The sequence below is a fragment of the Rhinichthys klamathensis genome, unplaced genomic scaffold (genome assembly GCF_029890125.1).
Source record: "Rhinichthys klamathensis goyatoka isolate OS25496 unplaced genomic scaffold, OSU_Roscu_1.1 h1tg000294l_1, whole genome shotgun sequence".
Lineage (NCBI taxonomy): Eukaryota > Metazoa > Chordata > Actinopteri > Cypriniformes > Leuciscidae > Rhinichthys > Rhinichthys klamathensis.
Genome location: NW_026606813.1, coordinates 69,294 through 97,146, shown reverse-complemented (window position 1 = coordinate 97,146; position 27,853 = coordinate 69,294). Strand labels below are relative to the sequence as shown.

Genomic DNA, 27,853 nt, shown 5'->3' with positions numbered 1-27,853 from the left:
GCGCTATATTTTGTTGATATGTTGTCAGAATAATATCATTTTAAAGTATTATAGCCTACGCTGTATTTTTTCACCCCTCCTACTATGTTAAGTCAATGGGGCTCATCATCACGTGTGGTTATCCATGAAAGAAATTCATACAGGTTTGAAACAATTTCAAACAATTGTGTAAATGATGACAGATTTAAAAATTTTGGGTGAACTATCTCTTTAAGATACGTAGACTGAAGTCACTTCATACTCCACACAGGAGGTGGCGGTATGAACCAAAAACCCGCCAATAAACCCACAGAAGAAGAAGAAGAAGAAAAAGAAGAGAAGTGCTGTTGTTTAAATGTTGTCAGGATAATATAATCTTAAACGTGTTGTAGCCCACGCTGCATTTCTTCAAAGGGATTTTTAGATCAGTTTTGCTGACTAGAAGGTCTAATAAATCAATAATAGAAATTTTAGCCATTACTATGGACGAATCTAACCGCGCCTCCTCGTACCTGGACGAGCCGGCGAACAGTCGTCTGTTTCTCGTCACCAGTAAGTCCATAACCGAGGAGATCATCCGAGAACACTTCACCACGTTCGGCGAGATCCAGGACATCTGGGTGGTGAAGGACAAGCACACGAAAGAGTCGAAAGGAGTGTCGTTTGTGAAGTTCTCCAAGTCCTCTCAGGCCTGCACCGCGATGGAGGAGATGCACGGCCGGAGCCTGGCCGAGGGGACCAAACCCATCAAGGTGATTCATGGAGTCAGGTCCCATTCATTTATACAGGGCTTTTAACAATGTAGATCGTCTCAAAACAGCTTTACAGTGATAATAGGAGATTAATAGTGCCAGACACAGTTACATGTTGGGGTAACTAACTTGTATGTCTTACAATTTAAGGACTGGGATGAAGGTAAAGCAATAATCTCAATATGCAGTGTAATTCACTTGAGTTACGTACTCAGATTACTTTTTCAAATAAGTAACGCAAGTGACTTTGTTTTCCCATTGATTGACTGACAGCTCTCCTGTCCTGTGTTGAGACAAATCGAAGTCCAGTGTGTGTGTGTGTGTGTGACCATGATGGTTATTGTAGTTCTAGACTTAATGTGAGCGTGCATTTACCCATCTCACTTGCACAAAAAAAGAATCAATATTCCTCAAAATGAATAAAATCATTGAAATGCAGAATCAGAATACTATGCAAACCTTCAATAACTAAATATTTTTAAAAAAATCTTTTTTTTATGCATTTAATCTCACTTTAATTGACCAATGTACTTGCTTCTGACCTTCGATTCAGACTTCAACCATAAGCAAAAATTATTATAGATTTTTTTTTGTGGTGTTTTTATTGGTAAAGTAAGTGTTACTTTGTTCTCCTCTTCTATTCTTCTGCACAGCTGAAAGGTTTGTGTGAGCGGCGTCCTCTACTGTACACGCGTGAATTTACATTTCCTTCAGCCTGAGGCTTATTATTACACTTTTGGTGTGAAAGGGTCTTTACATTTGCCCAAAAATATAACTTATTTTGTTTTTAAATAAAAAACAAGGCCAGCCCAGGTGGACAAAAAGTACTGCAAAAGTAACGTAACGCGTTACTAAGTTACTTTTTTTAGAAAAGTAATGCAATTAGTTAATTTTTAAGGGAGTGACGCAATATTGTAATGCATTACTTTTCAAAGTAAGTTTCCCCGACGCTGGTTCCAGTGTTACTCCTCACTCACAGCTGTTAATGTCAGCGTGTCCTGCGTGTTCTGCTCCTCCAGGTGTTCATCGCTCAGGCCAGATCCTCCGGGAGCCACCGGGATGTGGAGGACGAGGAGCTCACCAGGATATTTGTGATGATCCCAAAGTCCTTCGCTGAGGAAGATTTAAAAGAAACTTTCAAGGTATTATCTGATGGGACGTTTGAAAGCATGTCTTGACGGGTGAATGTATCAAATTTTACCCCCAAATTAAAAGGAAATTGACATTGCATGTAGTTATATTTTGCATAGGCCTACTAAGGACCAATTTATCATGTGTCTACTTATTTTGAGATTATAACAATATAATATGATTAAATGGTTCATTTCAGTTGAGAAAGTGTGGTTGTGAAGGATGAGGCGCTCACCAGAATATCTGTAATGATCCTAAAATCCTGGACTGGGGACGATTTAAAGGCGCAACGTGTACGATTTTAAGATTAAAATATCCAAAAACGACTAGAACAAATATTTTGTTGACTTGGGTACTTAAATGATCCCAAATGTTTTAACAATGTTTAAATCCAGAGAAATCCGCTATTTTAACCAGTGTAACGGCCCGTGTCTGTGCGTCGCCTGTCAATGACATCATATCCGCGTTACCCTCGATTTCCGTTTTACTTTAAATTAATGGCAGACTTGATCATCCTTGCTGTTGCGTTCTGGACTTTGAAGACCAAAGCTGTAATTGCTTTCTCAAAATCTGGAACTGATAAAATGGTTTAGTATAAAAGACGTGAATGAAAAAACTGGTTCTCACAACTGAGTTTATGTGACGATCCATATTTATTTGATGATCCAGATTTTTGACACTGGGTTTCATTAAACCAGACAAGGGTGTTGATTTCAAAGATTGAGTCGCAGCATCACTGCCAGGGCCGGACACAATTACCTCAGTTTCGTCTTCGTTAAGCTTAAAACAATTTGCAGCCACCCAGGCCTCGATGTCTTGTAGACACGCTAATAAAGTATACATTGAATTTGTATTTGACTGTCTCTCTGGCACATATATCTGAGTATCATCTGCGTAGCAATGAAATGCTACATTGTATTTTCAGAAGATAGTCCCCAGAGGTAACGTATAAAGCGAAAAAAGTAACAGAGCAAGGACCGATCCTTGTGGGACCGATCCTTTAAAAGATTTTTGACAAAATTTGATTGATTAGCATGAAAATCATACATGGAATCTTAAGCTAAGCAAAATATAATTTCTCTTATTTGATTGTAAGCTGATATATGACTCGGATATCTCTCTGCTGTCTTTCCACAGGTGTATGGAGATATAGAGTACGCTATCATTATAAGGAACAAGAACACCGGTGAAAGCAAAGGTCTGGGATACGTGCGGTTCCACAAGCCTTCGCAAGCCGCCAAGGCCATAGAAAACTGTGACAAGAGTAAGAGTGTCATCTTCTCTCCTTTACGACTGTGGCTGTTGTTTCCAGATGTGCTGATGAGCCGCTTGTCTCTGCAGCTTTCAGAGCTATCCTAGCCGAGCCCAGGACCAAAAACTCATCCGCAGACAACGACTATTTCAGCAACCCCAGATCGGAGCACTCCGGGAACGATCCCGGCTCCAGCTCGTACGCCTTTGGTGAGTATCTGTGCACTTCATTTCATTTATTCATACATATAGCAGTCCCTCCAGGATTTCACGATTTTTTTATGTGATTTTTGCGATCAAAATGACTGATTTTGTGGTGGTAATTTCCAAAAATTTGTGAAAAAATGTGCGATTTTTATATTTTATAATTAGGACATCACATTTACCATAATAGTATTATGTCAGATACACAATAGTCATACATGACACAAATCACAAACAAAATGCATAAAGCTTGTTTATTTGGTCTAATCAAATTCTTTTTTTAACATTATGCTGTAGCCTATAATTGTTGTTGCTTGATTAACATTAACAACAGCAGGTAAATTAGGTTACTGTCACTTTAAGACATACTACAGTAATGACAAACGTCCCAATCAGTTATTACTGATTGTTTTACGTTAATACTTGCCAAGATGAATATTTGTCAGAGACAGACTGTCACTCGACTGGCTGAAATTAGTTCTCTTTCACGGTATACTGCGCTTTTAAGAATTCTTTTTAGTACCATCGAGCATATAATACTTTTTGTTATGTCATTCAATCATGTTAAACGCGTTAATAAGTTTGCCGTACTGCCCAATGAAAACCTGGGCGCTGAGAGGGCAGGAGAGACGCTTTTTCTTTCGCCATTTTTCTGACAGACCGCTCACAGACATCACGCGTGCGCAACATCTATTCTGTAATCTGTACCCACGTAAAAATGCATTGAAACTTTAATTAACTAGAGATATTTCAATTGGGTGATTATAATTTAATGTTTTGAGAGGACTTTTTTTTATTTTTTGTGATTATTTTGCGGTTAAATTAGGAATTATGCAGGATCGCAAAAAAATGCGACATTTTGTTGATTTTGCGTTGTATTCAGCGATCGCAGAATCGCAAAAAACTGGAGGGACTGATATAGGCACATTTAACGGAACAGCTGTTGCCCAAAAAGCTTCACAATCACTAAAACACACACAAATAAGAGGAGTACAGAGAGAGAAATACAAAAAACAAAACAAGTAGACAAGTTAATGTGCGGAAAGAAGTCTTTAAAAGATGTGCAGTAACTCTTTATTTTACAATGTCCTTGTTACATATGTATTTATTTACCATAGTACTAATAACAGTAATTACATGCAACTAACCACCAACCAAATTCTAACCCTATAGTAAGTGCATGTAGTTGCTTAATATTACTTGGTACTTAAATATATAATTACACTGTAACACTGACACCTGAATAAAGTGTAACCAGATGTGCTTTTAACATGGCCTTAACTCTCGGTAGTGACTTTGCAATGATCTCCTTCTTTCTGTACGGTCAGTAAAGTCCGGGTCCGACACGGGAAAACGCTCTTTTTTTTTGTTTGTAATTTGTTCTGACAACACAGAGAAGATTTTGATTTTTGGATCTCAAAGATCTAGATGGATTATAAAATGCCAGTATACTAGAAAGATAATTGTGTAACGCCTTAAACAAGTAACAGGATCTTCTAGATAATTCTATCTCGAACCAGCAACCATTTCAACGATTTTAAAAACGGTGTAATTGGCTCAAATTTCTTGGCTGACTTCTGTATTTTTTGAAGACGCGCAAATGCTTTGTTGTCAATTCCAAAGTAAATAGAGTTGCAGAAGTCCTCAAAGTCAACCGTTGATGATAAAGGTTTAGTTTTAGCTAAGAGACCAAGGTAAAATAAACTAGATCTGAGAACTGAGTTTATTTGTTTGTCCGTTTATTTATCAGTCACCTTTATTTATATAGCGCTTTTTACACTACAGATTGTTTCAAAGAAGCTTTACAGAGATAACAGGAAAATAATGCAACAAAGTTTGTTTCCAGAAGAAAATAGCTTCACTTTCCAGCTTAAGAAAGCTCAGTGATGGTTCATTTTTGTTGTAAAAAAGTTATTTAGTTAATTTATATATATATATATATATATATATATATATATATATATATATATATATATATATATATATATATATATATATATATTAGGGCTGTCAAACAATTAATCACGATTTATCGCATCCAAAATAAAAGTTTGTTTTACATAATATATGTGTGTGTACTGTGTATAATTATTTTTAATACATAAGTACCCACACATGCATGTGTATTTAAGAAATATTTGCATGTATATAGACTGAATGTAGCCTATATATAATGTATATTTTATATAAATATAAACATTATATATATAAATAACATATTTTCTGAAATATATACGTGTGTGCATTTATATACAAAATAATTATACACAGTACACACACATATATTATGTAAACACAAACTTTTATTTTGGATGCGATTAATCGCGATTAATCTTTTGACAGCCCTAATATATATATATATATATATAGCCGTTCTGGAGAACAAGCCTGAAAAACAAGCATTAGAAATAAGACAAAACAATAATACAAAAACAATACATAGTCTTAAAATTACTAATTAAATGAGACATTAGTATCTAAAGTTACTAAAGTGATTCAGTCAAGAGCAGTGAGAGGTTTTCTCTTTTGTTGTTGTTTGATTAGCATGAATAATTACGTCAGGTTAATTAGGCTGCAATCACTTTAAGACCGACTGCACGGATCCAGTGAAACGTGTACAGAACAAACACCAATTTTTTTTTTACACTAGTTGTAATTAAAGGGTTAGTTCACCCAAAAATGTAAACTCTGTCAGTAATTACTCTCCCTCATGTTGTTCCGACCCCGTAAGACTTTCGTTCATCTTCTGAACACAAATTATGATATTTTTATATATTTTTTTTAAATAGGATTCTTAAGGGATCGAAGCTGGCCGGCCCAAAAGTTATGAAAGACATCGTTAAAATAGTCCGAGTGACTACAGTGGCTCAACCTTAAGTTTATCAAGCAACGAGAATACTTTCTGTGCGCAAAAAACAAACAAAAATAACGACTTTATTCAGCTATTCATTTCCTTCTCTGTGGGCCGTGAGATTTCACGTACTGAAATTACTAGGGCCGGGACTCGATTAAAAAAATTAATCTAATTAATTAGAGGCTTTGTAATTAATTAATCGAAATTAATCGCATTTTAATCGCATAAATATTTGACCTGAGAACTGTGAGAAGTAATTTTTTTCACATGGATTTTTAGTATACCATTGAATAATGACTGCATACATAAGCTTAAGCAACAAAATATTGTTTATTTTTGTTCAACCAAGTCCAGCAGACCAGTGCAATTTTTGCCATTAAGTGTAGCAATAGCATATTGCAACAAAATAGCATATTGCTACACTACACTAATAGCAATAGCGAATTCCTTGTTGCATAGCTTGCACACAACCATGCTCTTATCGACGCGTCCATCCGTTCGTTTTTTGTAACAACATTTCCCAGCCACCGGCCAACCAAAGCGATCTCGTCAGCTTCTTCGTCATGAACGCTAGTTGGTGCGCCAGTATAATCGGTCCGCCGAAACTCATCCAGTGAGAAACGTTCCGCGGTGCAAAAATAAGTGCGATTAAAAATTATTTTTTGTGTAATTAATTAACGCGTTAAAGTGTGTAATTAATCTTAATTAACGCGTTAAAGTCCCGGCCCTAGAAATTACGCAAAGCTTCTGTGTTGCACGTCACACGCAGGCTCACTATTGGCCGACGCTGGTCATGTGTGTGATGCGTGTGACGTACAACCTAGAAGCGTTGCGCAATATCACTACGTGAAATCTCGAGGCCTTTACTAACTTTTGGGCCGGCCAGTTTCGATCCCTTAAGAAGCCTATGGAGGAGTGATCCAGCTCTCAGATTTAATCAAAAATATCTTAATTTGTGTTCAGAAGATGAACGAAAGTCTTACGGGGTTGAACAACATGAGGGTTTTTTCAACCGCGGAAAGACGCCAGTACACACTGTTTTTCAAGTTTCAAGGCCAGCGACGTTATATCTACTAACTCTCCTGACTGCTTTGTCGGATTAAATGCCGGATTCGGCGGATGGTCAGATCGCCTGTCAATCAAACTCCATGCGAAGGGTCAATTGTGGTTTGTTTTGCTGAGGGTTTGTGTTTCCCTCAGGAGCGCACGAGTCCAGCAGCTTCGCCCCCGGGGGGGACACGTGGAGCTCTGACATCATCACGCGGTGCCTGATGGTGTCGACCCGGGCCGCGATCACGCAGGAGCAGATCTACGGCCTGTTCGACCTGATCCCGGGGCTGGACTTCTGCGAGATGCAGATCGATCAGTACGGCTTCAGCAAAGGTCATATTCAACTCAGTTCACATTTATTTGTAGAGCGCTTTTCACAATACACACCGTTTCAGAGCACATGATCCGTTATCAGAGGTGACTGTCTAAAGGTGATGAAACACAGGGCAACTTTTTGAGCAATGTTGCCATCAACGGGCAACCAGATGAGACACAGGGCCCACGACCGATCTAAATAATCCAGATAGAAATGTATTCCCCATTTTCAATGTTGTTGTCCCAAACAACAATTGCCCAGCAACATTGCTCAAAAAGTTGCCCTGTGTATCATCACCTTTAGTTATGTTTTTCAGAAATGTACATAGAAGCTAAAAATTTATTCATTTAAACAATGAAATAATTAAGGGCAGGAACAATTAGCTCATTGAAGTAATGAATACTTGTTTGTTAACAAATGATTGACATAATAGAAAATTGTAGCATTAGTGCATGTGGATTTTGCCACACACTCAGTGTTTACTAAACTGTTTTATAGGGTAATGTAAATACATTTATCCAAAATTACAGTTCTGTCATAGTCATAATAAGTTACTTACTGTCATAATTTATTCTCTAAAAAAAAAATATATATATATAGTAGTCCACATGATTTGTGCATTATACAGTACCGTTCAATAATTTTTTTCGACTCAGATTGTAGAAGGTTGAAGCAGCATGACTGTTTTTAACATTGATAATAATCAGAAATGTTTCTTGATCATCAGATCATCATATTAGAGTGATTTCTGAAGGATCATGTGACACTGAAGACTGGAGTAAACGGGCCTATGAACGTGCGTCTCTCAGATTTGGGCCGTTCAAAGTCAGAGTTGGAAACGTCTTGGGGGGAAAAATGTGTCTTTTTCCACAATTGTTGTATGTATGCAAACTGTATAATATCCAAGGTTCACATTTCTAGTAATTGTGCAGTTAATTATCATATTATATTTTCAGAAAGTTTTGGAATATTTTTCCTCTCCCCAAATTTGTCACTACCGAAACACAATAATAAATAATTTAATAAGAAGGCTTATATTGACCTATTAATATTTTGTTTACATCTACCTTGTAAATATATTTTTTGCTATTTATGGTTTAAATATTTTGTGTGTACACCCAAAAAAAGTTTGTTTAATTGCAGAAAAAGGGGTTTGGTAGTGATGTCCCTTAAAGTTACACACATATTTGTAGACTTTTGAACACATTTCCCTCAACATGATGGTACCTGTCTACAATGAAACGGAGGCTATGAGAGAGAGAGGCACACAGGGATATCTCCTGATCAGAAACTAGGGCTGTGGTTAAAATCTGTCTCAGCCATGGACTAAAACACACACTGTTGGTAGTGGCATTAAAATGCAGGACACATTTTTTTTTTACATAAAGTTTCATGATTTTAAAATATAAAATGTGTTTTCTTTACTTTTTTAAAGAAATCAAAAAGATATTTTTAAAAACAACAATGGAAAAAATGTATAAAAATATTTAAACATTTCCTCAAGCTGAAATGTAGGGGTTAGGGTTCGGGACAGCCACCTCCCAATTGAAAGTACCCAATAAATGATGATTTTATATATATTAAGCTTGCTTATATTTTAAATATTATTGTGGGATTCAATAGATAACAGAAAGATCTTAGTAAACATCAAATTTGAACACTTAAATGCTTTGTAAATGTGTTTTCTGGTTGTCGGGCAGCAGTTTGCACCATTTCTGTAGAATGGCCCATATACTGAAAGAGTTGTCTTTCACAGCTTATTGCACTTAAATCACTTATTTTTAAACCGCAACACTTAAAAATGCATGGAAACGATAAGCTTTCGTGACCGCGAAGCGCAGCAACGTCACATGAGTCCAAAATCTCTGAAGGTGGACACGTCTACCGGTATATCGCCCACCCCTTCCGTAGATTAATTTGCCAGTGTGTGTGTGTGTCCTGCAGGTCAGGTGGTGGTCCGGTACAATAACCTGGGCTCTGCGGTTTATGCCAAAGAGAAGCTGAATGGGTTTGAGTATCCGCCTGGTAACCGGCTGTCAGTCACGTACATAGACGACGGGGAGGACAGGACCAGGTAGAGTCCGCTTTACCAGTTCTGTTTCACAAAGGGTTTCTGGTGATGCATGCATGCTGCAGATCCTCCTGTCTCATTCTGCTATTGTTGTAATTATCCAGATAAATGCATTACTTAACCTGTCTCTTCTGTTGCATGAGGGATTGTGAGGTGTATGCAGTCAAATTATTCAGACACCAGATATAATTTTTGATCTTTTTTTACTAGTAGGTGGAGGACACTATAGTTCATTTATGTAAGTGAGGAGAGCAAAATAAAGTAAACTGTGACATATTATTCCCAAATATTCTACTAGTAAAAATGACACATTTGGACCAAAACCTATTCAGACACTTTGAGCTGGTCATGTTTTGCTGAAGTGTGTTTTCTGTAATTGCTAATGCGAGCTTTTTACACACAGACTGAACAACATGAAGCATTGCTTGGTCACTGGTCGAGCTAAACTGGTATTATATAAGTGTGTAGTTAAATGTAACAGCTGACAGATATTCAACATAATTCATGTGTGAGAGTCTAACAGAAGGACGGACAAAACCAGTCAAATATCAACTGAACTCTGAGTTCTTATCATATTGTATTACCATTTTCTAAACAATAGCGAATAAACTGGGATGATGTGAGAAATATTGAAGGTGTCTGAATACGTTTTGGTTTGACTGTGTCTAAACACTTTGAACATCCACTGGGTACACCATCCGGGTACCTTAAGGTTGATGTTTTTCTGTTATTGTTCTAGACTGCTGTATCTCAGCGACGTTAAAGAAGTGTGTGTGTGTGTGTGTGTGTGTGTGTGTGTGTGCAGTCCCGTGGGGAAGATGGCGATGCAGCTGGTGGCGGCTCAGATGATGTCGATGGTGTGGAACGGCCCCTGCGGAGCACAGCTAATGAAGACCAGCGCCGTGAGTAATGTGTTCATTCAACCAGGAGCATCTTCACATGATCACACCAAACGCCGTTTCCCTGTGGCAGTGAGCGTTCTGCGCTGTTTAAGCGCCCCAGACGCCTCGCGGTTTACCGCCTGCTGCGCCTCGCGTTTTTGCAGTTGAAAAAAAAGCAACTCCGAGCGTAAAAAGCGCCCGACGTCATCGCGTTTTTTCCCACTGTCCAATCAAATGAACGGAGAGTTGTAGTGATGAAAGCTACAGTTGCTTTGAACGCCCGAAGGAGAGTGTAATGATGGAGGAGAAACTTGTGGTGCTCTCGCGGGTTACCAGGAGCTTAAAGGGTTAGTTTAAAAAATGATGTCATTAATGACTCGCCCTCATGTCGTCCCAAGTGTAGGTGCCAGGTTTGGGTGATGTCTTTTATTTTGAAATTTTTACTTTCAGTTTGTTACGTCACTTGGTTTAGGTGTATATTACCTGGTTAGTTTGCGTGTGGTTAGCATGTAGGAAGGGGGTGAGTAGCTGGGACGCTCACTTTCTGTTGACCGTTTTCCTTTCATTTATTTTATTTACATTTAATTGTTTTATGCTTACTTTACCGTCATCATTCATCATGTTTCTGTCAATTTCAATGTTGCAATAAACCACCTGGACTCGCAGTGGAAACGCGTCAACTTTATTCCCTCTACTCAGCCTCTTAGCGGTTACTGGCTGCCGCTACATTTAGTCAACAGAAAATAGGCTACTGTTGGATTTTGATTATCGTGGATTGGAAAGGATTTCTTCGCACACCGCATGTGAAACGCTGACGCACACACTGAAGTGAGATCGCGCATCTGTATCCTGACGGCAGAAGAGGTATGTGAGCGGTTTTGCTATGTTTGGCTGCAGCATTGCTTTTTATTGAATGAGAAGACACTCTTGTCGCAGGCCGTTCAGTGTTTGTGTGCCGCGTATTGGATGGATTGCGGTTGTGGAATGAAGTGCAAGATATGCATTCGTGATAGCGCTGTGGAGCTGCGCCCATTCATGAAATTGTTGGCTTGATCTACGCGTTGAATACGGCGCTGTTTGGATGACTGGGATTATTGCGTGCTGTGAGAAATGGACGCAGATGAGTCTGTGCACGCTGCTGTGTGCAGCAAAAGAGAGCCTAAGCTTACGGCAAAGGCCTTGGCGCTTAAAATTGAGGCATTGCAAAAGGATCGCAAGGCTAAGGTGAATCAAATTAAGAGCTTGATTTTATCAATGAAAAATCTCATGGAATGTGATGAAAATGCTTTTCAATTGTCTTCAATGGTGGGATCTTTAAAATGTTTGAGAGATGATGCATCTGCGTTGCACAAAGAAGTACTTCCTTTTCTTCCTCCTGATGAACAGAACAAACAAAATGAGTGGTTTGATGTGGTTTCTAAGCACAATGATGGATTTGTGGAAGATGTTGAACGATGGTTGAATGAAGCTAAGAATCTAAGGCAAAATGTTCAAATAACAGAATCAAATTCTACTCAACGTTATGCAAATCTTTCCCCATCACTTTCTGTCATTCATGATTCAAGAGCAATGGATAATTTTGCTGAACCACAACTGAGTTGTGATTCTAATGTTCCATCCTCTGCTGAACCAGTTTCATCATCTCATGATATGCATGTTCCAAATGGACATCCGAACTGTGATAAGGACGATGGTGATGTACAGAGTCAAATACAGCCAAATGACAGTGTCTCTAACGTGGGCAGGAAAACGACAACAACTCATGGATCTCGAACCAGTCGATCTTCCATTGTGTCTGCTCATCTTAAGGTTAAGGCCGAAACGGCAGCCTTGTTGGCACATCAGAAAATGTTATCACGGAAACATGTATTGGAGAAGGAAGAGGAGGATTTGAGGAGGAGAAAAGAACAAATGGAACTGGACACTAAAATTGCTGTATCCATGGCCAAGATGAAAGTGTATAGTGACGTGAGATCAGAACAAAGTGATTGTACAAGTTCTTCTGATGCCAGTGCGTTAAGGGCAAGGAATACTGGAACCAGTTCTCTTAACCCACATGTGGATCCATTTTTACCTTCAAGTTCACATTCAGTGCCACTACAGCCACCTGTATCTTATACACCGGCTCAAGCAACACCAGAGAATCCAATGCGTTTTCCAACGCAGTCAGCTCAACAACAGCAACAGATTGTAAATTCTAACACAAGGTTGACACATTCTACTTTTCCCAGCATCAGTCAGGATGGTGGACATGGACTTGGAATGCAGGGTGCACATGGATCGAGTTTACAGGATGGTTTGGTGGGAGGAAGTATCTTTAAGCTTATTGATAAGCAAAATGAAATTGCTGCCCTATTAGTTCAGCAACACAACTTATCTTCACTTCCACCAAGGGAGGTCCCATTCTTTGATGGAGATCCTTTGCGTTATCACAACTTTATACGAACATTCGAAGAGGTGGTGGAAAAGAAAGCAAGTAGCCATGCAGATTGCTTGCATTTTTTGGAGCAGTATACTAGAGGGCAACCTAAGGATCTGGTTCGAAGCTGTCAACTAATGATTCCTTCGCAAGGGTATATACAGGCTAAGGCTTTGCTCAAGGATAATTTCGGCAATGAAGTAAGGATAGCCTCAGCTTACATGAAAAGAGCGCTCTCATGGCAAGTGATAAGACCCGAGGATGCTAAGGCTCTGCAGGACTTCAGCTTATTTCTCAGGAGTTGCTGCAATGCTATGCAGAATATTTGCTACATGAATGAGTTAAATCTTGCCTCTAATATGCAAATTGTTCTTGCAAAACTTCCTTATAAGCTAAGAGAAAGATGGAGAATGGTGGCATATGATTTGCAGGAAAGACGTAACCATCCAGCTTGCTTTTCTGATATTGTGGACTTCATAGAAAGACAGGTGAAAATGGTCACAGATCCGGTATTCGGAAACATTCAAGATATTCTGCCTATTGGAGGAAGAAACCTGAATTCCAAATTGCCTCAAAAACCTAGAAGTAGTTTTGCCACCACAGTCACTGCAACTGGTGCAAAGGAGTATGGTGGGAAGGCTAGAACCTGTCTCTTCTGTGAAGGAGCGCATGCATTGCATTTCTGTAAAAGGCTTGTTGAAAGATCTCATGCAGAAAAGATGAATTTTCTGAAGCAAAGGGGGATTTGTTTCGGTTGCTTATGTACAGGACATTTCAGCCGTGATTGTAAAGAGAGAAGCATATGTAAGATATGTCATCTCAAACACCCAAGTATTCTTCATATTTTTCCATCAGAAAAAAAAGGCATTCAGTATAAAGATGAGTCCAAGTCAACGGTGGGAAGTGCTTTGGTCTCGCTGCAGTCCAGTGCCCTTACTGGGGCTGGTAAAGAGAATTGTGCATTGTCTATCGTTCCGGTATGTGTGAAATCAAAGAAAGGAAGCAAAGTTGTGACCACCTATGCCTTTCTGGACTCTGGGAGCTCTGCATCTTTCTGCACAGAGAGTTTGATGTCCAAGCTCAATCTCTCGGCAAAGAAAGTTAACATTCTAATGAGAACCATGAGTCAGGACAAATCCATTTGCTGTTATGTTCTGAAGGATCTGGAAGTATCAGGTTTGAATCAAGAGCATTACTGTGCTTTGCCAGAGGTATACACGCAGAAGACCATGCCTGTAGGTAAAACCAACATCGCCACACAAAACGATCTTGCTTGTTGGCCTCATTTAAGTAATCTATGTTTGCCTTCAATTGATGCTGATGTGGAGTTGTTGATTGGTGCTAATGTGCCAGAGGCTTTGGAGCCATGGCAGATTATTCGCTGTCAAGACAGTGGCCCATACGCCATTAAGACCATGTTTGGATGGGCAGTTAATGGACCAATCAAGCGACAGGAAGAGTATGCTGTTAAGGAACATTCTCACATGACTGTCAATAGGATCACAGTTATGAAACTGGATGAGTTATGGGAGCAACAGTTCAAGGGTGACTTTCCTGAATCGGTTCAAGAGGAACAGCAGGGATTGTCGAAGGAAGATCATCAATTCATGGATTTTGTTTCACAGTCAGCTAGACTGACTAATGGGCATTATTGCATTGGTCTTCCACTTAAAAACGAAAAGGTAGTCATGCCAAGGAATAGAGCAATCGTGGAACAACGGGCTCTGAATCTTCAAAGAAGGCTTCAAAGAAACGCTTCTTTTCATGCTGACTATACTACCTTTATGGAGAGTGTTATCACTAAAGGTCATGCTGAAAAGGTTCCCACAGCTGAACTGGAACGACTTGATGGACGTTTATGGTACATACCTCACCACGGTGTGTATCATCCTAAGAAGCAAAAGATCAGAGTGGTATTTGATTGCGGAGCATCATATCAAGGAACATCATTGAATGAACATCTTTTGCAAGGTCCAGATTTAACAAGTCCGCTGTTGAGTGTTCTTGTGCGATTCAGAATGGAGTATGTTGCCATGATGGCTGACATAGAATCGATGTTTCATCAGGTTAAGGTAAATCCTTATGATTGTGATCTCTTGAGGTTTCTTTGGTGGCCTGGAGGAAACATTGATGCCAATCTGGAAGAATACAGAATGGTTGTGCATCTATTTGGAGCAACGTCATCTCCAAGTTGCTCTAGCTATGCATTGAGAAAGTGTGCAGAGGACCATAAGGATCTGTATGATGCCAAGACCGTGGACATTGTCTTTAATAACTTCTATGTAGACGACTGTCTTGTATCTGTGCCTACAGATTCAGAAGCTGTTCTATTGTACCAGAAGCTCACAGAAATGTGCGCTAAAGGTGGATTCCGATTAACCAAATGGATAAGCAACAGCCGCATTGTGTTAAATGCCATCCCTGAGGAAGACAGAGACAAGAAAGTTAAGACCTTGGATTTGGAACATGACGCGCTACCTTTGGAAAGAGCATTAGGTGTGCAGTGGTGTGCTGAGTCGGATGTCTTCAAGTTCAAGGTGACCATCAAGGATAGACCTCTTACTCGAAGAGGTATTCTTTCTATCATTAGTTCCATCTATGACCCTCTTGGCTTTCTGTCTCCTGTGATTCTACGTGCCAAAATTATACTTCAAGATCTGTGTCGAGAGAAAATTGGATGGGATAGTATTATTCCAACAGTGTATACTCGGCGATGGACGAGTTGGTTGGAGAAACTTCATGAATTGGAGAAATTCGAGGTCCGTAGGTGTTTAAAGCCGGAAAACTTTGGAGAAGCTATATCTGCCCAATTGCATCACTTTTCGGATGCCAGTGAGAAGGGTTATGGCATGGTGTCGTATTTACTACTTCATAATGATCAACAATGTGCCCATTCCTTTCTTTTAATGAGTAAAGCAAGAGTGACTCCTTTAAGACCTATTACTATCCCTCGTCTGGAGCTCACAGCAGCCACACTGGCTGGTCGCATGGACAAGTTGTGGAAGAGAGAGCTGAAGATAAAACTTCAGGATTCGGTATTTTGGACCGACAGCACCTCTGTTCTCAAGTACATCCAAAATGAAACTTCTAGATTCAAATGCTTTGTAGCCAACCGAGTTGCTGAAATTCGAAGTGTTTCCGAAATCAGCCAATGGAGGTATGTGAATTCTTCCAACAATCCAGCTGACCTAGCATCTAGAGGTCTAAAGGTTGATTCATTCTTAAAGAACCAGATATGGATTTCTGGTCCTCCATTTCTTGTTCAACCACAAGAGTTGTGGCCCGTGGATCCTTCTGATGTAGGTGTGATGTCTTCTTGTGACCCAGAAGTGAAAAGGAGTGTTCTTGTGAATACTGTGCTAGTTCATGAAGAGTATGATTTTATGCCATACTTTAATTATTACTCTTCATGGATGCGATTGAAAAAAGGCGTAGCTTGGATCCTTCGATTCAGGAGTATTCTAAAAGATCTCGGCAAGGAAAGGAAAAGGTTGATGACTGCTTATTCTGATATGGACAAGTTGCAACGAGAGACTGTTGTTAAGAAAGAGATACAAAAATTCAGATCCAATGTGTCTGCAAAATTGTTGTCTTCAGATGAGCTGGAAAGAGCTGAATTGGAGATTATCCGTCTTTGCCAAAAGTGGAGATATTCTGAGGAACTGGCTAGTCTACGGAAAGATGGATTGGTAAAACGGAATAGTGAACTCTATAGACTTAATCCTGTGCTTCACTCAGATGTCATCAGAGTTGGTGGGCGTCTGGACAAGGCTATGATGCCTGAAGAAGTTAAGCATCCGGTAATACTGGCCAAGGATCTACACATTTCAGATTTGATTTTGCGGCAAATTCATCATGACATTGGACATTGTGGACGTAATTATATGCTGGCTAATTTGCGGCAGAGATATTGGATCCCTGGTGCTAGCACGGCTATAAGAAGAATTCTGTCCAGGTGTGTGATCTGCAGACGTCTTCATGGAATCCCGGGTCATCAGCAGATGGCAGATTTGCCACAAGATAGAGTCACACCTGACAAACCGCCATTCACTTATGTTGGAGTAGACGGTTTCGGTCCCTTTGAAGTAAAACGAGGAAGGAGCGTTGTAAAACGTTATGGATTGATATTCACATGTTTGACTATAAGAGCTGTTCACCTTGAAATAGCAAATTCACTTGATACGGACTCTTTTATCCATGCATTAAGGAGATTTATGGCACGTCGAGGACAAGTTGTCGAGATCCGTTCAGACAATGGTACAAACTTTGTTGGTGCCCAGCGTGAACTGCAGGAGGCCATGAAAAACTGGAATCATAATCAAATCAATTCATTTCTGCTTCAAAAGGGAATTAAGTGGAACTTTAATCCCCCGGCTGGTTCGCATTTTGGAGGAATTTGGGAACGGCTTATAAGATCAATAAGGAAGATTTTAAATTCTATCCTTAGAGGACAAAGTTTAGACGAGGAAGGTCTTTACACACTCCTTTGTGAAGTTGAATCAATCCTTAATAATCGTCCAATATCCAGAGCATCTTTGGATGTTAATGATTTGGAAGCCCTTACTCCAAACCATCTTCTCCTCTTGAAAACACAGCCGTCTTTATCACCTGGACTGTTTAAAAGGGACGATCTGTATTCACGACGACGTTGGCGACGGGTCCAATACATGGCGGATCTATTTTGGAAGAGATGGATCGGGGAGTACCTACTTCAACTACAAGAGCGCCAGAAGTGGCTGGTGAAGAAACGCAATTTTCAAGTGGGAGATATTGTGCTTGTAGTGGATGATACTGCTCCAAGGAGCTCATGGATAATGGGCAAGATTATTCATATCACACAGGATAAAAGGGGATTGACACGTCAAGTAAGAATCAAGACCAAGAGTTCCTGCTTGACCAGACCCATTACTAAAGTCTGCCTTCTTCTGGAGACGGAGGACTTCTAACTATTCTATGATCGACTGACTAATTGACTGACTGACTTATGAGAGCTCTCAAATGACATACTGAAGACTTTGACTAAAGACTGTTTGATTGACATGTTTACTTCGATTGATTACGGACACTGTTCGCACATTGAAGAATTGGACATTCACACACACACCCACAGACACATACATTTGTGTATTGTTTATTTGAGATACGATTTAGCGATTTCTATGTATGCAAGTAAATATTCAATGTAGAATTTGCAAGTTTGTGTTGGATTGTTATGATTATTACAGTGTTGGGGTGTAATAATCAGGGGCTGGAGTGTAGGTGCCAGGTTTGGGTGATGTCTTTTATTTTGAAATTTTTACTTTCAGTTTGTTACGTCACTTGGTTTAGGTGTATATTACCTGGTTAGTTTGCGTGTGGTTAGCATGTAGGAAGGGGGTGAGTAGCTGGGACGCTCACTTTCTGTTGACCGTTTTCCTTTCATTTATTTTATTTACATTTAATTGTTTTATGCTTACTTTACCGTCATCATTCATCATGTTTCTGTCAATTTCAATGTTGCAATAAACCACCTGGACTCGCAGTGGAAACGCGTCAACTTTATTCCCTCTACTCAGCCTCTTAGCGGTTACTGGCTGCCGCTACACCAAGCCCGTAAGACCTCTGTTCATCTTCGGAACACAGTTTAAGATATTTTAGATTTAGTCCGAGAGCTTTCTGTCCCTCCTTTGGAAATGTATGTCCGGTTTACTGTCCTTGTCCAGAAAGGAAATAAAGACATCATCAAAGTAGTCCATGTGACATCAGTGGGTTAGTTAGAGTGTGTTGAAGCATCGAAAATACATTTTGGTCCAAAAATAACAAAAACTAGGACTTTATTCAGCATTGTATTGTGTTCCGGTTCTGTTGTGGATCCGCGTTCAGTGCCGCCGCTGACGTGTGTCTGGTGTGTGTGTGTGTGTGTGTGTGTATTCGGGTTCTGTTGTGGATCCGCGTTCAGTGACGCTGCTGACGTGTGTCTGGTGTGTGTGTGCGTGTGTGTGTTCCGGTTCTGTTGTGGATCCGCGTTCAGTGACGCCGCTGACGTGTGTCTGGTGTGTGTGTGTGTGTGTGTGTGTATTCTGGTTCTGTTGTGGATCTGCGTTCAGTGCCGCCGCTGACGTAAGACGCTGCTGACGTGTGTCTGGTGTGTGTGTGTGTGTGTGTGTGTGTGTATTCGGGTTCTGTTGTGGATCCGCGTTCAGTGCCGCCGCTGACGTAAGACGCTGCTGACGTGTGTCTGGTGTGTGTGTCTGGTGTGTGTGTCTGGTGTGTGTGTGTGTGTGTGTGTGTGTGTGTGTGTGTGTGTGTATTCGGGTTCTGTTGTGGATCCGCGTTCAGTGCCGCCGCTGACGTAAGACGCTGCAGACGTGTGTCTGGTGTGTGTGTCTGGTGTGTGTGTGTGTGTGTGTGTGTGTGTGTGTGTGTGTATTCTGGTTCTGTTGTGGATCCGCGTTCAGTGCCGCCGCTGACGTAAGACGCTGCTGACGTGTGTCTGGTGTGTGTGTGTGTGTGTGTGTGTGTATTCTGGTTCTGTTGTGGATCCGCGTTCAGTGCCGCTGCTGACGTAAGACGCTGCTGACGTGTGTCTGGTGTGTGTGTGTGTGTGTGTATTCTGGTTCTGTTGTGGATCTGCGTTCAGTGCCGCCGCTGACGTAAGACGCTGCTGACGTGTGTCTGGTGTGTGTGTGTGTGCGTGTGTGTGTGTGTGTGTGTGTGTATTCTGGTTCTGTTGTGGATCCGCGTTCAGTGCCGCCGCTGACGTAAGACGCTGCTGACGTGTGTCTGGTGTGTGTGTGTGTGTGTATTCTGGTTCTGTTGTGGATCTGCGTTCAGTGCCGCCGCTGACGTAAGACGCTGCTGACGTGTGTCAGGTGTGTGTGTGTGTGTGTGTATTCCGGTTCTGTTGTGGATCCGCGTTCAGTGCCGTGCTGACGTGTGTCTGGTGTGTAGGGCTGTAGTCAACCAAAGAAATCCTTAGTCGACCAAAGTCTTGTCCTGCACAACGATTAGTCGACTAAAAAAATAAAAAAATAAAAAAAGATGCGATGTTTTGATTGAACATTTTTTAACAATTGTCATAGAGCATTTATAAAACAACAACGAAAAAACATCAAAAATACATAAAACTATAATAATAATACAATTCTTTGAAAATTAACTGCTTTTAACTGCAAAAAGTGAGGAGCACTGTCCTAGGTCTATAGTAACAGTCACAATCGCGCAACTGACCACACCACACACTACAAAAAATATAACTGCTATCTGCCACAATGAAAAATCCTAACAAAAGCTCTCGTTTATACAGGCTGTATATTCTTCTTTACTTTCAAAGCTATGGGTTAACTTTTGTCCAGCCTATCTAGGCGTTTTAAAACAAACACACACAAAAACCCAAAGAGCCTAAAAAACAATCCTAATAATAATAGGTTGTATTGTAGGACCGCATATAGGTTTATTTTCGTTTTGTTACATTATTTAGGCTATTTTCAAATGCGTCAAGTGTACAAATAAAAACAAAAACATATCAAGAAAACACAATCTATTGAGTCAGCATGATAAAGCCGTTAAAGGGACTGCTCACGTCTTTTGCGCGCTCAAGTTCGATTTCAAATGTAGGCGCGCGGTGTGCGCTAATGATGGAAGCAACGCGGTCGCGGTGAGACCTTTATACAGTCTATGGGTGCGATGCGCTCTTTTTTTCCAAGTGCGTCCACGCCGCATCGAGATAAAAACATATAGTGTATAAAAACATAAAAACCGAAACAAGTAGCGTTCTAACTGAATGAAAGCTGAACTACGTATATCCCTTACTGAGCACGAAGCAGCAGCGCAGCCAGCCGTGTGAACCGAGTGTTCTATGTGTGTGCGCTAAACTCTGGCGCTGTTACAAAATAGCCTAAATTAAAGCATTTAAAGTTGGGGATAAACCATAGGCTAATTATATTTAGAATACAGTAATATTTAACTGCTTATAAAGGAATAATTATCAAGGAGTAAATCATGGAAAATTTCTTTCTATTGGTAAAAAAAAAAAAAAAAATGCAACTGGTCGACCAATAAGAATGTCAGTCGACCAAGACGGCATCGACCGATTAGTCGACTAAACGACTAAAGTTGACAGCCCTACTGGTGTGTGTGTGTGTGTGTATTCTGGTTCTGTTGTGGATCCGCGTTCAGTGCCGCCGCTGACGTAAGACGCTGCTGACGTGTGTCTGGTGTGTGTGTGTGTGTGTGTGTGTATTCCGGTTCTGTTGTGGATCCGCGTTCAGTGCCGTGCTGACGTGTGTCTGGTGTGTGTGTGTGTGTGTGTGTGTGTGTGTGTGTATTCCGATTCTGTTGTGGATCCGCGTTCAGTGACGCCGCTGACGTAAGACACTGCTGACGTGTGTCTGGTGTGTGTGTGTGTGTGTGTGTGTATTCCGGTTCTGTTGTGGATCCGCGTTCAGTGCCGTGCTGACGTGTGTCTGGTGTGTGTGTGTGTGTGTGTGTGTGTGTGTGTGTGTGTGTGTGTGTATTCCGGTTCTGTTGTGGATCCGCGTTCAGTGCCGCCGCTGACGTAAGACGCTGCTGACGTGTGTCTGATGTGTGTGTGTGTGTGTGTGTGTGTGTGTCTGGTGCGCCCGAGCTTCGTTTACAGTCTGAGGGAGACGCACGCTGGAAACAAAACAATCTTCACAAACATGTCTAAGGATTTCCACACAGAGGAAGACTGTGTGTGTGTGTGTGTGTGTGTGTGTGGTGTTCCTGTAGGGCTATACAGCGCCTCCTGTGGCCCAGAAAGCGCGTGTTCAGAGACTGATGATTGACCGTGTGTGTGTGTGTGTGTGTGTGTGTGTGTGTGTGTGTGTGTGTGTGTGTGTGTGTGTGTGTGTGTGTGTGTGTGTGTGTGTGTGTGTGTGTGTGTGTGTGTGTGTGTGTGTGTGTGTGTGTGTGTGTGTGTGTGTGTGTGTGTGTGTGTGTGTGTGTGTGTGTGTGGGGTGTTCCTGTAGGGCTATACAGCGCCTCCTGTGGCCCAGAAAGCATGTGTTCAGAGACTGATGATTGACCGTGTGTGTGTGTGTGTGGTGTGTTCCTGTAGGGCTATACAGCGCCTCCTGTGGCCCAGAAAGCATGTGTTCAGAGACTGATGATTGACCGTGTGTGTGGTGTTCCTGTAGGGCTATACAGCGCCTCCTGTGGCCCAGAAAGCTTGTGTTCAGAGACTGATGATTGACCGTGTGTGTGTGTGTGTGGTGTGTTCCTGTAGGGCTATACAGCGCCTCCTGTGGCCCAGAAAGCGCGTGTTCAGAGACTGATGATTGACCAGTGGTGTGTGTGTGTGTGGTGTTCCTGTAGGGCTATACAGCGCCTCCTGTGGCCCAGAAAGCGCGTGTTCAGACTGATGTGGCTCTTCCTCCTCTGAAGAAGCTGGTGTCGTCTGACGGCGCGGTGAAGGAGAGACTCTTCGTCATCTTCAACCCCTCACCTCTGCCTGTGGACGTTCTGGAGGACCTGTTCTGGTGTGTGTCTGTGTGTGTGTGATTTACACACCAGCTCTGATAGTGTTGGAGCGTTGTGGTGTATTGTGTCTGAATTTATGTAAATATTTCCTGTGAATGTTGTTCCACTACTGACATGGACACATGCTTATAGACTGGGTGATATTATATACACTACCGGTCAAATGTTTGAAATAATTAAGATTTTTTTCAATGTTTTTGAAAGATGAACTAATGCTCATCAAGGCTGCATTTATTCAATCAAAAACACAGTAAAGCGGTAATATTTGCTGCTCGATAAGCAGTTGTTATTATTATTATCGATGTTGAAAACAGTCATGCTGCAATTTTTTTTTTAAATAGAAATCTTTTGCAACTTTATATATTCATATTAAGAACTGTTTTCAACATTGATAATAATCATAAATGTGAGCATCAGATCATCATATTAGAGTGATTTCTGAATGATCATGTGACTCTGAAGACTGGAGTAATGATGCTGAAAATTCAGCTTTGATCACAGGAATAAATTACACTTTATTATATATTCACATAAAAAACAGTTATTTTACATTGTAATAATATTCCACAGTATTACCATCTTTGCTGTGTTTTTATCAAATAAAGCAGCCTTGGTGAGCAGAAGAGACTTACATAAACATTAAAAGAAAATGATAATTATGTATGTGTGTGTGTGAGTGTAGATTGATATTGTAGATGTGTCATAATTATTATTATTCTTTTCTTTTTTTTTTAAACGTTGTTATGATTGGTTAGTGTGATTAATTTCCTTGAACCTATTGAAAACAATCCAGAAATGTTGCCGGACAGTCTCGACTCTTTTTCCTGTGATAATTAACGGTGTTTTCTCCACACAGCCGGTTTGGCTCCCTGATGGAGGTTTATCTGGTTCCCGGCCGTAATGTGGGATATATCAAGTACTCGGACCGTAAGTCGGCTCACGACGCCATAGCGCTCCTGCACGGGAGAGTGGTGAACGGGGTCAAGATGAAGGTCATGCTGGCCGACCCGCCCAAAGAGGAGTCACACAAGCGCCAGAGAACATACTGACCTTTGACCTTATGACAGACACGGGTAAGTCAGCTCAGTAGGTAAGACACTGTGAAATATTTCAAATGCTTATGAATTCACCACAATATTGTTATTTCTGTTGTGAGTACAAATAAAGACAATCCAGAAAAACAAGATGAAAATTGATACAATCTGTTATATTCTTTATAATTTGATTTTGAGAGTGAACTTGTTCATGAATAAGTTGACGACTTGAGACATGATTCGAAAAACTGAACTGACCGCTCGCATGTGCTACCTGGAGACAATCCTTTAACATCTGCATCTCTTTTGGGGGATTCGTTTATTTCTCTGTCAGTCAGATAACAATGTCTCGTCAGTCGAACAGAAACGGTCGGTCAAACGAAGCATGCAGGTCATATCTGTCCTCTACATTTGATTTGCGATCATAAAATTATTGTATGGCCCTTGTAATATTTTTCTAGCTTTGTGTAGAGGTGCAGTTTGTGATTTCGCTGGCACTAGTGGCAGAAATGTGAATTGCACTTATTTCAGGAGCCAGACAGAAAACAAGACTCTTCAGAAGTTTGTTGTTAAGAATTTTTTTAATGTATTTGTTCACCAACTCTGCATTTATTTGATCAAAAAAATACAGTAAAAACAGTAATATTGTGAAATATCATTTTCAGCATCATTACTCCAGTAACTGCAGTTTATTGATATAATAACTGCATTTACTTGATATAAAATAAATGAAAAACCTTATTAATGTCTTTACTGTCACTTTTGATCAATTTAATTCATCCTTACTGAATGAAAGTATTCATTTCTTTCAGGAAAAAAAAATCTTGCTGACCCCAAGCTTATGAACGGTTGTGTTACTAAAGTGAGTCTAAAACTGCCACTCCTGCCAATGGTGGTTGAGCTAAGAACATTTGCTATAGATATTTCTATCAATCCATGAACGGGTATTTTGCATATAATTATTTTTTTATCACATAATCCCTGTGGCAGTGTAATTATTGAGCCAGTTGTCCTGATTGTCTATAATGCAGGGGTGCCAAACTGCTCCTGTAGGGAACTGAGTTATCAACTTGAGTTTTCAAGTAATCCTGAAGACCTTGATTAATGTTTAATTAGGGTTGAAGCTAATTCTGCGTTCCTGACAACTCAGAAATCAGATTTTTCCTCCTACTTGAAAATAACGTCTGGAATGCCTCTCGAAGTCGGACATCCGACCTGTGAACTCGTGGCAGATCGATCAACCCCGACCTCAGCGAAACGCGTTATTTGACGTCATTTCCAAGATGGTGGCAAGTCGTGTTTCCAACAGCCATTGTGTGGATACATTTGTCGAACACAAAAACAAACGTTAACATTATATTTGGGACACTTCAACTCAGATATTCCCACTTCCGACCTCGACTCGACCGCGATATAACTGCAGGATCTGAGTGTGGCACCCCTGCTTTAATACAACAAAATGAAGAGTAAAGGATGCTCATTAAAGGAGTAGTTCACTTTAAAAATGAAAATAACCCCATGATTTACTCGCCCTCAAGCCATCCCAGGTGTATATGACTTTCTTCTTTCAGACGAATACAATCAGTTATATTAAATTTTCCAAGCTTTATAATGGCAGTCTATTGCAACCAACCATTTTGAAACTGATAAAAGTGCATCTGTCCACCATAAAAGTGCATCTATCCATGATAAAAGTGCATCTATCCATGATAAAAGTGCATCTATCCATGATAAGTGCATCTATCCATGATAAGTGCATCTATCCATGATAAGTGCATCTATCCATGATAAGTGCATCTATCCACCATAAAAGTGCATCTATCCACCATAAAAGTGCATCTATCCACCATAAAAGTGCATCTATCCATGATAAAAGTGCATCTATCCATGATAAAAGTGCATCTGTCCATGATAAAAGTGCGTCTATCCATGATAAAAGTGCATCTGTCCATGATAAAAGTGCATCTATCCATGATAAAAGTGCATCTATCCATGATAAAAGTGCATCTATCCACGATAAAAGTGCATCTATCCATGATAAAAGTGCATCTATCCATGATAAAAGTGCATCTATCCACGATAAAAGTGCATCTATCCATGATAAAAGTGCATCTATCCATGATAAGTGCATCTATCCATGATAAGTGCATCTATCCACCATAAAAGTGCATCTATCCACCATAAAAGTGCATCTATCCACCATAAAAGTGCATCTATCCATGATAAAAGTGCATCTATCCATGATAAAAGTGCATCTGTCCATGATAAAAGTGCGTCTGTCCATGATAAAAGTGCATCTGTCCATGATAAAAGTGCGTCTATCCATGATAAAAGTGGAAGTGCATCTACCCATGATAAAAGTGCATCTATCCATCATAAAAGTGCATCTATCCATCATAAAAGTGGATCTATCCATGATAAAAGTGCATCTATCCATGATAAAAGTGCATCTATCCACGATATAAGTGCATCTATCCACGATAAAAGTGCATCTATCCATGATAAAAGTGCATCTATCCATCATAAAAGTGCATCTATCCATGATAAAAGTGCATCTATCCATGATAAAAGTGCATCTATCCACGATATAAGTGCATCTCTCCACGATAAAAGTGCATCTATCCACGATAAAAGTGCATCTCTCCACGATAAAAGTGCATCTATCCATGATAAAAGTGCATCTATCCATGATAAAAGTGCATCTATCCACGATATAAGTGCATCTCTCCACGATAAAAGTGCTTCTATCCACGATAAAAGTGCATCTATCCACGATAAAAGTGCATCTATCCATCATAAAAGTGCATCTATCCATCATAAAAGTGCATTACTCCTTTAAGTGTGTAATTGATGCTTTATTTCTGCGTTGTATAATTCTTATGCTGCCACAGAGAATTATGGGATGTTTAGTTGCATCCGACATTCAACAAACTGGCTAAATGAGTAATGTTTAAACCCCTAGTTCGTCATCATCAAAACCACAACAAATGCGTACAGACAAATTGTATAATCAACATTCACAATTGAAGCATAATTATGATCAATATCAATGTGCTTCTGCCACGATTCTTTAACTGCAACTAGGAGGGTGAGGGCATGGATTCAGTAATTCAGACATGGCTTGAAAGGAGCAGATCGAAGAGTTCTGGGAATCTTATCTGACATGTTTTTGTAATTCTGTTTGGTGCCACTAGTGTTGCAGAGATTACAAGCTTCATCTTAAAAGTCGGAATGAAATCAAAATGGACCTTATTAATTTCCATAATGCATGTTTCTAGTCTTATTGTGAATCATTCAGTCTGAATCAAGCCGTCATGACTGGCTCTTCCTGTGACATGCTCTGTGATGAATGCAAGGCAGCATTGGGTTCAAGTTAGTTGAACTTTGAACCTGAATTCGCCACAATTACTGATATCAAGATGCTAAATTTAGGCAAAATTTCACTTTACAATAAGGTTAATTAGTTAACATGAACTAAGAATGAACAATACTTCCACAGCATTTATTAATATTAGTTCATATTAATTTCAACATTTACTAATACGTTATTAAAATCAAAGTTTGTATTTGTTAACATTAGTTAATGTACTGTGAACTAACATGATCAATGAACATCTTTATTTGTATTAACTGACATTAACAAAGATTAATAAATACTGTAACAAATGTATTGCTCAATGTTAGTTAATACATGAATGTTAACTAATGAACCTTATTGTAAAGTGTTTCCAATTTCACTAATGTGACTGCGGCCATAAAATATTAAATATAATAGACTCTGAAATATGACACAATACAGTATTAAAGTTGATCGCACCTTTAAGTTTCGAGGTTCAGACCTAAATAGAGCCATTATTTGATATGTGTTTCAGAGATTGTGGACTTGTGTAACTGTGACTATGATGTGTTTGTTCTTACAGAGTTTTAAGTGACATGACGCATGACCCCGACATGACAGGACGAGTATTAACGATGACACGACCTCATAACGACGGACACTGACTGCCGTACTGCCATTTCAGTTCTTTTATAACAATCAAAGTGTTTTTGATTTCTCTCTCTCTTTTTTTGTTTGTTTTGTTTACTTTCAGCAAACTGCCAGTAATTCAGACACTTGAAGGGATGGTTCACCCAAAAAATTAAATTGTCATAATTTACTCATCCATGTCATTCTAAACGTCTGACCGACTATATTATATATTTTAAAGAATGTTTTCTTAAAGAACATATAATGAAACAACATTGGACCCCATTGACTTTCTTTGTTGGGGCTTTATACAGTCATGCAGGTTTGGAATGACATGATGATGAGTAAATGATGTCTTTTATTATATTTTTAGTCTATTTTTGAGTGAACTATCCCAGTTAAGGAAGGTGACAGACAAATGTCAGATGAGTTTGAGCTAATGCATGGACTCTGTATGTGTTTGA

The 27,853-nt window shown here is 39.9% G+C and overlaps 1 protein-coding gene across 1 annotated transcript; it reads left to right on the top strand.

The window, feature by feature from the left end:
- The first annotated feature begins 366 nt into the window (after nucleotides 1-366).
- On the top strand, nucleotides 367-27,670 carry rbm45 (RNA binding motif protein 45). The gene is made up of 10 exons (XM_056269916.1): nucleotides 367-731; nucleotides 1,751-1,873; nucleotides 3,000-3,126; nucleotides 3,204-3,323; nucleotides 7,372-7,554; nucleotides 9,482-9,611; nucleotides 10,414-10,510; nucleotides 22,224-22,387; nucleotides 23,245-23,461; nucleotides 27,343-27,670. Exons 1-9 carry the CDS (start codon nucleotides 462-464, stop codon nucleotides 23,435-23,437), a joined length of 1,407 nt encoding a protein of 468 aa, XP_056125891.1. The 5' UTR covers nucleotides 367-461; the 3' UTR covers nucleotides 23,438-23,461; nucleotides 27,343-27,670.
- The last annotated feature ends 183 nt before the right edge of the window (nucleotides 27,671-27,853 follow it).